At 34.0% G+C, this 12,520-nt stretch overlaps 1 protein-coding gene across 5 annotated transcripts in view; it reads left to right on the top strand.

The window, feature by feature from the left end:
• The window catches only part of LOC124534389 (protein alan shepard), a 135,694-nt gene that overhangs the window by 116,012 nt on the left and 7,162 nt on the right, over positions 1 to 12,520 (top strand). For 3 of the 5 annotated variants that reach the window (XM_047110240.1, XM_047110237.1, XM_047110241.1), the window contains exons 2-5: positions 1,651 to 1,881; positions 10,792 to 11,072; positions 11,176 to 11,234; positions 11,908 to 12,032. In XM_047110240.1, the coding sequence (XP_046966196.1) occupies positions 1,651 to 1,881; positions 10,792 to 11,072; positions 11,176 to 11,234; positions 11,908 to 12,032 (696 nt within the window). The remainder of the gene's footprint in view (positions 1 to 1,650; positions 1,882 to 10,791; positions 11,073 to 11,175; positions 11,235 to 11,907; positions 12,033 to 12,520) is intronic. The other 2 variants (XM_047110238.1, XM_047110239.1) reach the window with 2 other exon arrangements.

Genomic DNA, 12,520 nt, shown 5'->3' on the forward strand with positions numbered 1-12,520 from the left:
GTTATTTGTGTGAAAAAATAAATAAAGAAACACGTCGTTGATCCCTCAGGTTTCCCGGACGATTTTTGGAATTCCGTGACTCAAATAATTATGTTCGAAGTTGGGGGTCGTCGGGTGAAATTATACATTGTTAATGCCACTATAAATCTCATTTTCGGTAAACGCACTCGCCTCGAATAACAAATATGAAATATACTAAACGTTGTAATTCATATTCCTCGACTGCTAAATGGCTTAAAAGATTTAATAATTACAAAAACATGCTTACAATATTTATAAGAGAATGAAAAGTACACGTTGAAAACTGCTAAAATTTTCAACGTGAATTTCTTACAATGTAATCCGCACTGTATTTATTAAAGTGTTATTAGTTCCATTTCTTGTAAAGTTATAACCTCGTAACCTCACGATGCAGCGATTGCGTTATATAGGAAATTACTGCACTAAAGATGAAGCAGAGCCCATTTATGATGATAAGGTAGACCAGACAGTTGCGAAAGTCTTCAAGACGCGCTTCGTTACGGCTGTCGGAGCACTAGATGCCTAGATGCCAATCTCTCACAGTCATATGTCTACGTCAGAGTGTACATGACGCAACATATTAAAGGCCGTGGAAATCGAAGATCTTTCTAAGGCCTCGTTCTTATTACTAGAAACTATTATAAAGAAAACACAACTGTTTATATATATAAACTGCTTATATAGACTTAGGTATATGTGTGTTTAAATACTGATACAACGTCGCTTTTCACATTTGCTTGTCCGGTAGCTTCTCCAACGTTTAACGTTTATTTTCGTTATATTTCAATACAGTAAGAAGTCTCTTTACATTTTGGAATTGTAATAGTAGTTTCTGAAAAAAAAATTAAAACATTGAAATAGTACATGAGTAAACAAAAATGTATATAAGATCAATTATAAGACGAGTGGGAATATCTCTATAGTAATAAGATGACATTAGGTTATGACGGCATTATCTGTTAGACACTCGTTTAATGCCTGTGAAACCGGGTGTTTAGCTAGTCAAGAATTAAGAGCAACCTTTTTATTTTATACTCGAGTGGATCTTAAGGCTGATTAAAACATGAACCGAACAATCGATCCACGTATTAAATGGTATAGTGCTTTTCTTAGTATCGCAGCATCTTGAGGCGCCCTTTAAAACAACTTACACGTTAAAGCTTTCCTCAATGTTTTTATTTAATGTATCTTATAGCCTCGATTTGTACTGAAAGGTATTATTTTTTTAAAACTATTGCAACAAGACTTAAGTAAATAATAAAATTTCTTGATAATTATTTTAAACATTTTCAATATACTTAAAATTTGGAATAATAAAATAGATAGATAATAATTGTACATAAAGTAAGTGATGAACACTATGATTTTATTACTAACTCATTTATATAACATGACTAGTATTTATGGCCTTAATAATGACATGGTTATACAACTACTCTAAATTAAATAAATTAGAAGAAGAAACAGATCCGTTTTATTTTTGCCAAGTTAGAAAAATATATAGATTTCTATAAAAATAATCGATAGGTAAAACCGGATAATTTTTTTTACATATATATTTGTTTAATACAACAATATTTTTGGGAAATGAGTAGTTTTTGTATTTGAAATTTTTATTATTAATTTCAGAGTACCGTCGGTTGTCGTTCCGCGAGCGGCGCAGGCGGCGCGGTGACGGTCGCGAGCGCGAGCGCGGGCGCAGGCGCGGGCGCGTGCGCGGCGCGCATGGCGAGCGCGGGCGCGCAGTTCCGCGGCGGTACGCAGCAGTGGTCCGCGGCGTATACGCCGCAGCCCTGCCGCTATCCGCCGCCGCAACCTCAGCCCTACGCGGCGGCACCGAGCCCTTACACGCAACACCAGGTAGAACATTCAAATCACATTCAAACTTGCGATACCGATTTTAATTAAATATTTATTAATGGCCAAAAACCTTTCAACCATAAACGCTTTCACCACATATACTTATTAGTTTTGCTTTTGGAAGTTAGGTACATAAACGATAAAATTGAATGTCACTTCCATTAGTCGGTAGTTGTCCTCGCAAATCTTATTATTAGAGATATTTAATTTTCTCTTTTAACTTAACTTTAAACGGCGCGAATGACCACTAATCTGTCCATAAATTTAATGCGGGTTTTAATCCGATAATTACCGAGACATTCCGAGCAGTATTAGTTTTTGCTGTTTCGATTCGGATTAAAATCTTAAGGTAAATAAATATTAATATCCGAACTTATTTACCTGTTTCACAAAGGATAAACAGCTGAATATGAGATTCATTTCAAATGAATAATGGCCTTAAAAGAGTACGGAAACAAAACCTCATACATATACCTCATGACATTCCAATTCTAACAAGATGTTTTACTTCGCATACCGCTGTTAACACATCGTTTTAAATAGGGTTACGCATTACAATTACTGAGTTGCATTACAACAAGCATACATGAACACTATCACTAAGTAATTGCATTCTGCACAAACACCTCTTTAGTCACTCGCGTTACTCATTATAGTAAAATGTATGTATGCCTGACGGAAGCGAGTCTCCGTGGTTTCGCTTAACATCCTATCAATCTCTATATTCCCACGATACATAGTTGAGGAGCGGGAGCTTAGCTAATAAACTATGTGAATAGTTATAAGTTAATTTATAGTCGGCCACAATGAATGTCCAACTTGGCGTGAACTGCATTGTCCAGCATTATTATGCAATATATCACAAACTATCTATATACTAAGTTAATTAGAAATCAACACGTGAACACCGTTTAGAATTTAATATAGAAACCATCAATTCAAATGACAATTTATTTCATTTATATCTTTATACTTCGTCGTTATAAATTAAGTTTAATGATTTGAGGAGCATTCATTAATAAAACAACATTTTATATTTACATTCAAGACCGACTGGATATTATGATAAAATTTTGAAAAGCCACCACTTAAAGCCTCTAACAGGGTGCATATATCAATTTTTATTTCGATTCATAATCAATTTATTAAATTACAATTTTATAAATTAATAATAATAAATGAGATGTTTGTTCTGTAATGCCTGACTGAAAAATTACTATTAAAACATAAAACTTATATCAGATGTAGCGCGTTTCAAAAAAGGTTTTAATATGCTTCTCAGTTACACCGCCTTTTTATAATCTACGTAAAAGTTATCAATTTCACATTCTTGTTCATAATAAAAGCGATACATTGAATGTTGAACTTCAATTTGAAATTACTTAAATTTAGTCAGAGTTAGAGCAAGGCGTAATTAAGAGGGAAGTTCGCTCCATCAATTCGGCTAACCGCGTCTGCGGAACCCTTATACAAAACACAAACATTAACAGTATAACGTGATTAATGTTCGTCAGAGCACTCAATGTCTGTATCATGATTTGCATAAAACTAGTTAATGCACAAGTTACATTTAATAATAAAGTCCATACAGCAACTCTAAGTGTCAATGGATCTCATTTTATGGAAGGTTCGGCTGAGTTCGTGTAGTCCAATAGTTTACTGGATGAATTGTATGTTTATTATTTTCAATAAGAACATTGCTTTGTTTAAATTAATTAAATTTAAAGTGCTTGCGTATTCATAACATTAGAGCTTGATGCGTTTTTGTCATATACATACATATTTATAAACGAAACAAGTTTATCATAAAAAAATTTAATAAAAGTACAGACATTTAAAAACTAGACTACATATTAAAAGTTGAAGTACTTATTAACGATATCTCCCTTTTTTAAAACCGACCTAAATTACATTAATAGAAGATATAATATAAAAATTTTTGCATTTTATAAAAGTAACACGCTGGAGCTTCCTTATTTACACACAACCCTATTCGGGTTAAGTGGAAACGAGAAGGCAACAAGCGTTATTACCGGCTACTTCAGTACACGGCTCTGATGGGCAATCCCCTATAAACGGTAATGCTGGGCTACGGACCGTGAACGCTTTTAGAGAGCGTGATTCTATGCCTTGAATCAAATATACCATTTTCGTGAAGGAAAATGCATGTGAGAAATAAGGAATGAAAATGAACTGTACTTATACTTCATATAATATTAGATATTGTACGCAATTACATAATTAGACAAAAACGTGCTGCTTCGCCGTTTTTCTAAGAGCAGAGTATTTTCTTTTCGAAACCGTGGTCAGTATTTACCTTTACTATCTATTAGTGTAAAATAGTATAATCATTTAAATTTGGAATAATATTGTATATAATAAATAAAATTTGACTATTGAAACAAAATAAAAGAGTAAAACCAAAAACATTTATTTTAGCTGTTTAGTATTTTTTTAAGGTAATTAAATACTTCAGTTAAACGAATTATCAGTAAAGTAATCACAGTCGTGATACGCTGCTTGAAAAAATTGAGTAACAAAAGTTAATTCGAAATCGTTTATTTACATGTTTAAATAATACATATAGCCAACATAAAGGCAATAATTAAAAATGAAAAAATCCTTGACGCGTTCATCTTTCAACCGAGAGACTAATAAATAAAGTATAAACCGATAAATAACGAAACATAAAGGTCGAACAGAAGGGGAACCGTACATCACTAGTGATTAAAATACTCGAGTTCCGAGCTTTCGTTAACATATATCTGTGGTGAGTAATTACAGTACATTGATCATTGTCACAGTGCATCGAACGATTTGAGCGTCGAGACAGACCCGACAGGCGCTCCGCCCTCGCCGAGTTTACGAACCAACGCCGACATAAACCAGATGTCGCACACGAACAGTATTCACACTGCACCCCTACCTCCCCTCCGCAAGAATCTCGTAAAAGGAATTTCTCGCGTCCTTATCGCTTTCTGAAATAAAATGTAGCGCCCCGCATCGTACGTGTTTTATTACGAACCGTCTCCTTCAGGATTTATCTCATGGCCGAGCGTTGCTGAACTCTTTTTAATGTTCCGTACTATAGTGCTTAATCCGGAAGTAACACTGCGTTTTATTGTAATGTGCGGAAGACCTTTATAACTTTTATTATAATGCTGATTCATACTATATATACTTCTTACTATAAAAGTTAATCTTTTATGATTAAGCATAGATCCTCGGATGAATTAAAATGCTGTTAAAACGCTTAATCGTGTAAACAACTCAAATTAGCTTAGTCGATGACATAACTTCTTCGTTAACAGTATTATCATAACCTACTACAGAAACTTTGAAACATCTTACAAAGTTTTTTATCATTTTCTGTATCTCACGTCTCGGACGTAGCAAACTTATTCAATACAATCCATTTATTGCCGTAAACTTATGATGGAAGTATCATAAGTATGTGATTAAATAAAGAGTATTTGATAGATATAACTGCTATAATTTAAATAGAAAGTGTAACTAAACCAGCTTATAGATGTCAAAATATTCGCCGCGGTCGAACATGTGTTGTAGAAGTAAGTTTAATCTGGCTACAATCCTAAATGATCTCCGAGAGCCGTAAAACAATGCGCGCGGAAGGCTTAAGCCATCAATTTTAGAAGTTTGTTTTTGTTTAGTTTTTGTGTTAGTCTGTTCATCGGCTCTAAGCAGCAACCTCACTGTTCCGTAAACAACACTCGATTTTTAACCATTCTTAAACGTTTATTCGTTTATTTTTGGTATACTGATTTAGAACTTCGTTTATTTTTTCAATTATGACTACTTCCAAACTATTTTTATATAATTGATGTTCTTAGTGATTCTTGTATTAGAATAATGTTTATGAGTTTATATATATATGTTACGGTATAAAAAAAACATATATATTTTATATAAGTACGTACTTATTTTGATATTTTTTATAAGTAGGTATCTTTTATTTATCATGTGAAATAAAAGTAAGGCAGAGCTATCTCGAATATATTTATTTATGTTAATCCTTGAAAAAGTACAATGAGCTATCTTGAAGTGATTAACCAGCTAGATATTTGATTGGACCGGGCAGTTTTAATAGTGGTTAAGTATCTGTGACCACCTGATTAATGACTGCTATATGTCAGCCGTCACAACTGTCACAACGTGCAGCTTGTTAGATTCATCGCGCCCTCTCCTGAACGTGACAACCTTAAATGGAGAATACTTTTTTGGTAAAAGGATCGGTGTTTTTTTTTTCGTAAAAAGCAACATAAGTGTCTAATTCACAAGCGTCTCGTGTTCACTTTAACGTAATCCTGTGTTACGGATATAAAAAATTGTCTTAAACAGATAACGTTTTTGTGTCGCACGAAAGATCGACAGCTAAATAATGCATTAGCCGTTCACATCACATTCGTCCAATCATTTATTTTCACGTCATCCGCTGGAATTGTCTAACACCCACACGCCCAGCCCTCCTCGCATCACATTTTCCCCAACATCGTATACACGTAAAATATGCTGAAATATTTAAAAACATCGCCCTACCAACATTTTTGTAAAATAAATTATTCTAATTACGTCAGGACTTTTCCGGGTCGCCTGTTAAAAATTTCACCAAATTATAAAAAATATATGACGAGGTTATATCATTGTCATAGGGCGCTAATATTATCTTTAAATTATATATAGATCAGGAAATGATCCCGTAATAAACTCTTATGCGTTTGTTGACTCCGTGAAGATAATAGTTTATTTTTGTACAATGAGGCGGGGTATGTCCCATATGCGCGACCCTCCGATCTTCGAGTGAAAGTATAAATAAACAAGGCTTGCTGATATCTGTCATTCAAAGAATTAGATTTGTTTCTGCCATGACGGAAGGTGAAGGACCCTAGCCCCTCGAGACCGGCAACCTCAAAAACATTCCTCGATTAACGTTTTGTGAGAGGATTTCACGCTGAGTTTAAAGTGACGATTAAAGGCGATGCTCAATTTGCCAATTTGTGTTTAGACAATGATAACATATAGACATGTTGAGAACAACAATATTTTCTTGGGTATACGATATGAAACCACAATTCCGTCTTGGAAACTTGTTCAATATTTAGGACCGGGTTCGGATCAAATCGCACTAAAAAGGGTTCTTTTTGTAACACGAGCGCCTCTTTTCTTGAATTATCATAATGGCTATAAGACGTAGTTTCTACCAGCTGCGGATATTTAAATGACGGTTCGCTGATGAATGTTTTTTCTGTTCAATATTTTATGCTATTCGTATAATATGGTTGCATAATTTATAATTAATTTTAGAATGACAACAAAGTTGAAAGTCTGTCATCGAAATTTTTAATCTACTGATTACAGAAAATACTCATAATGTGATTGATAGTTTGAACATACAAATAGCTTCCTATAAAGCTTCTCGTAATAGTCAACACAGAATAGATTTACCGATACTCCGATTGAATCGACGATAAAACAAATGGAGCGCTCAATTTAAATAGATTGAATGGGATTTATGTTTCACTTCGTCAAGCTTCCTATGAATAGCAGGCGGTTCCTATCGTGTTTATTCAACAGAATTTCATGGAACTCGTTAAAAACGGCTGTTTCGCACTGATTCCGTTCTCCTAATTAAATTGGAACGAAATGGTCAGTTTGAGCACAGATACGAATGGATTTAATGCATCGTGGTTGCGTGACGACCATGTGACGTTGCGCGCCGCACGCACGCGCTGCGCTATCGAGCCGGGACCAACTGTTGAGTGCCGCTCGCTCCCCTCTCCCCAACTTGCGTGACGTCATCGTCGCTTCTATCGTTGTGTGCGCTATACGTGTAGTAAAGTGCATAATCGGAACGTAGATAAAATGTATCCATGGGAAATTATCACTGAATATTCAGTTCATTACGGAGATAAAAAAAATTGCACAATTTGTATGAGCTGTAACGTTTACTGGATAACATTTTATACACTTATTCAAAGAGCTTTTTTCATAAATAAAATGTTTCGAACCCACAATTCCAACTGTAAATATTTTTATATATATTAGCGAATTAAATCTGAAACTTAGTTAATATCATTTGCTGTTTAGGCACTAACTTAAACGGTAATGGCTATCTTAATAATTTGAATATACCGCTTCTGCTCAGTAATTGAGGCTTGCATACTACATCAGTCCATTAGACACAGACATTAACGTATTAGACAGAACAAACTGTCCATCTTCCTAAATCCAAGTGCAAAATTATAAACAATTTCTTTAGTAATAATAACTTATTATTAATGATGTCAAATAAAACTTATTTACAATAGTACACATAAGTTACTGTGAAACTTTGTTCAATTTCAAGAACAGCCATTAATTTCACACAGAATCTTAATTCCACGCGTAAACTCACTTAAAGTTGTGAATTAGTCTTCATTTTCCGACATTCTCCCTAAGTAAACGGTGATAAAACCCTTCAAACGGACTCGAGAGCTCTTGTACAAGCCCTTGCCTTGTTGCAAGCCCTAGCTATATCCTGACACCCTACACTTAACAATACACTACACAGTCATGACGACAATGACTCTCAAATTTTAACTTCTTTTTTTCATGGCGTGTAAACAAGTTACGAGGTTCTAAAATTAAAAATAACTTTAAAGTAACAAAATATTAAGCAATTTTTTTTTTTAACATCCCAAATATTAAGCTGTTACTACTTTTGGTAAAAACTTGATTATATTTCTTAATAATTTCTAAGTACCAGTATGAAGTACGGCCTATTTTTAATCCATAATTATATGAGTGAACAATTAAAAAATATCACAATTCTTTGGGAAGATATTTAAATTCGAATATTCAATTTTCATTCTTATCCTTGAAATAGACGAGCGGAGAGCTCTTATCCATTCAACTTGCTTTTGTGATCTGAACATGAATTTGAATTTAAATGAAAACTGCATATGAATTAAAATAGAGATTTCAAAGACTTTATTATTCTTATTACTATTTTCAACACTGCAGATTATAGCATATTCTTAGTTGTACCTGACAGTTTCTTTAATATAATATCATTTATATTTACTGTACCTAATAATTATTTAAAAAATACAATAAAATAAAATAAGACGAATGCTTGGAAATAAATTAAAATTAGTTATACGAGTATGTACACCACGAGCCCGAAACGAAAGAATTCTCGTTAAATACTTTTCAAAGATTTATCCTTATAAGCTGAGACGTAATAAATTAAAGAATTCTGAGAAGACGCGCTTACCGATATTTTTTCAATGTGTTCCGTCAAAGTTTGCGAAGTAATGATTGGATGTCATCGCGGGAAACTTCTCCTCTCTTTTTCATCTCATCTTCTTCACCCAATCGCTTACTTTTGAATTTATGAATTAATATAAATTGTAGATATCATATGAACGTTTTGCTTTTTGTGTAATAGAATCATAACTTATCCAAATCGCATCCCAGAGAGTAGGCAAACTTTTTATCCACTATCAGCTCGTATTAAACTTTGAAACTCAATCCAGGAAAGCATGTCTCAACTTAGCGCAAACTGTCCAATAGTAACATAATCTTTGTAAAACTTCAACCTGAAAACGAATGCGGAGGTAGAGTTGACTAAGAGTCGTGGGCGAAATGATTCATTTAAAAACACATCAAATATTCGAAGTACTTTATAAAGTTAAATTGACACAATTACAAATTGTCGTGACAATTTATATTACACATCGTAAACAGTAGGTATATCTGTTTTAATACTTTGATATGAATTATAATTATTTGTAACCACAGTAATTTAATTGTATTAACTTTTCAAAATGACTAAAAGAAAATAGGGTCAGATTCTGTGCTCAGAAAAATATCTATAACGACTTTTACAAACGTATGTTATGTATTATAATGTATGAAGACATATTTTATAAAATATTGTTGAAAAAAAAGTATTATTCTTTTTTCAAAATTATTTTACAGAAAAACATACTCATGGACGTCATGGAAAATATTTCGTGTGTCCTCTGCGTATTCGCTTACACGGGTTATCGCCCGCTATACAAGGAGACATCCTTGTGCAAACGACACCACATTTTATGGGTTTAATATGTTAACTTAATGCAAATAACTACAACATGTAGATTTGTACCTCCATAGACACTAATGGTGCGAATAAATTTTCAGCTAGAATGAATGTTTCGCAGTTATCCCATTTAACTGCTATCGATCGTGACTCCTGGAAGAAGTTCATATGAGATACTTAAATTATATTGTGTCGATGAAAATATCGCATAGCAAATAAATTAGAATACATAGATACAATTTTTACTTTATTTTTCGCTAGTTTTCGTTCTTATGTTAATACATTTTCTATATTAGTTTGAATAGTAGGTACGACATATTGGATAGAGTTCATATTTACATATTATTAATTAAAAGAAGCATATGAACAGTTGATTTGTGTGCCGCAGTAAGTATTTCCTGCACTGTGGTTAGAATGCCGACTAGTTAACCTCATGTAACTGTTTCCCCGTAAGCGAGTGTGACTCGAGCACGTGCAATCCATACCGTAACCCGTTGACTTCTCCTGACTTGGTCCGTCCGACGTACGAGTCGATTAAGGGCGCGTGCTTGGAATCGACATGCGTTCATTACCCGTCCCTATTCATTACCTGCCAGATAAATAACTAACGACTTGATCCTTTGCACGTCTCTGCGAATGCAATTTACAATGAAAACGACTTAAGATCAATTTTCTTTTATTAACTTTAGTTTAATATGGTGGTATCATAGAGATTATATTTCTTGGATACTATTGAAAAACTTAATAATTTAGTTTTAAATTTTTCATAGCAGTAAGAAAATAACAAAGATCTCGTTCTGGGACACACGGCGTCAAACGTAATGTAGACCTTATTTTTGCAGTTTACGAGTACAACCATGACTGGCGGTTGCGGGGCGACGGGCACGCGAGTGCCCACAGCAGCCTCTCCAGCGAACACGGCGTCGAGCTCGTCGTCTAACTCCGCGGGGGGCACTCGCTCCACTAGCCTTAGCACTGCGCCTCCGCCACCAGCGTCCTCCGCTTCGACCACTGGCGCGTCCGGCGAGCAACTCAGTCGCACCAACCTGTACATACGCGGTCTCAGCCAGAACACCAGCGACAAGGACCTCGTCCAAATGTGCCAAATGTGAGTTGTAAATCGTTTAATTTGCAATGATCATTTCATTTCTCAGACACTTTAATTACTTTAATTGCTTTCTCAATCATTAAAATTTATTTTCAATTTTCAGGTATGGCAACATTATTTCAACAAAAGCAATATTGGATAAAAATACGAATAAATGTAAAGGTAATCAGCATTCATAGACATTTCTTCCTCTTACACTATCATAGATATCTTCCTAAACCCACGACATTACTTCTAATATTAAACTGTGCATAGCTTTCACGTATGTATTTTATTTTTAAATTATGTATGTATCTCCTAAGATATATATTCCATAGAGGGAAATTATTTTGTAACTGAATTTATATTAATATTTTCTAGAATACCATATACCTTCATTAAACTAATTCATCTATGGTGAGAATTTTTCCAATATATGCACGAACACTAGTTTCAGTCTAAACATTACTTATGACATCCTCGTTCGAGATTACTTATTTATTATGTATTGATGTATTTAGTTTATCATTCGTAACAACATCACCATACTGCACTTCGGCACGGACGAATTTATATTCTGATGTTTTATTTTTCATTTATGAGAAAACGCACGTAATATATTTCACTGTGTTATTCTTTTGTCACCTGTCATTGCTCAGATTCGAAGTAAGCTAAGATCATTAGAAGAACATTTTATAATTTTTCTTTACTCTTACTAGTTGTTGTAAAGTGTAATTTTTTGATTTAGATATCCGTTATTCGAAGCATGAATCATCGGTTTCACGGACGATTTACAGTGACACATTTACTCTTCCAATTTTTTTACTATACACGCATATTGTTTTTGTTTTCGCAGGTTACGGTTTTGTAGATTTTGAAACAATCGCGTCTGCGGAGGCTGCTGTTAAAGGATTACAAGCCAAAGGTGTTCAGGCCCAAATGGCTAAAGTGGGTATCTGGTTCCTGCGTAGACTGAACCGTGTACGTTGTGCATGCAAGTAATACTATTATGACTAACTGCCTGCTCCCTATCCGCTCATCCAATATCACTATCGAAATCGTCGGTGTTAATACCATTTCAATGACTATTCGAAATTTGTAACAAAATAACCTTCTTAATTAACCTCCCATTATTGTCAATTGATTTTAATAAAAATAAATTAAACGATTGGTTAAATATTTACTTAACAATTTAGGAATTACCCTAAATTATTTTTATTTAATTTTATCAATGATTTGATGTCGCTAATGGATTCGTTTGATTGGATCGTTACCCACAGAACCTTTCAAGTCCAGTCCTATTATCCGCCTACCCTTACTTATAGCTTTAGTATATCCCCATTTACTGTTACAGAAATGCAATGATATTTAACTGAGCATTTTAAAGCCGTGTTTTATAAATATACTGTAAATGTTTTGCTAGATTTGAACTACCTTTGCATATAGTAGCATCAATATCCTGTTCCATA

The sequence above is a fragment of the Vanessa cardui genome, chromosome 12, assembly GCF_905220365.1.
Source record: "Vanessa cardui chromosome 12, ilVanCard2.1, whole genome shotgun sequence".
NCBI classification, from domain to species: Eukaryota; Metazoa; Arthropoda; class Insecta; order Lepidoptera; family Nymphalidae; genus Vanessa; species Vanessa cardui.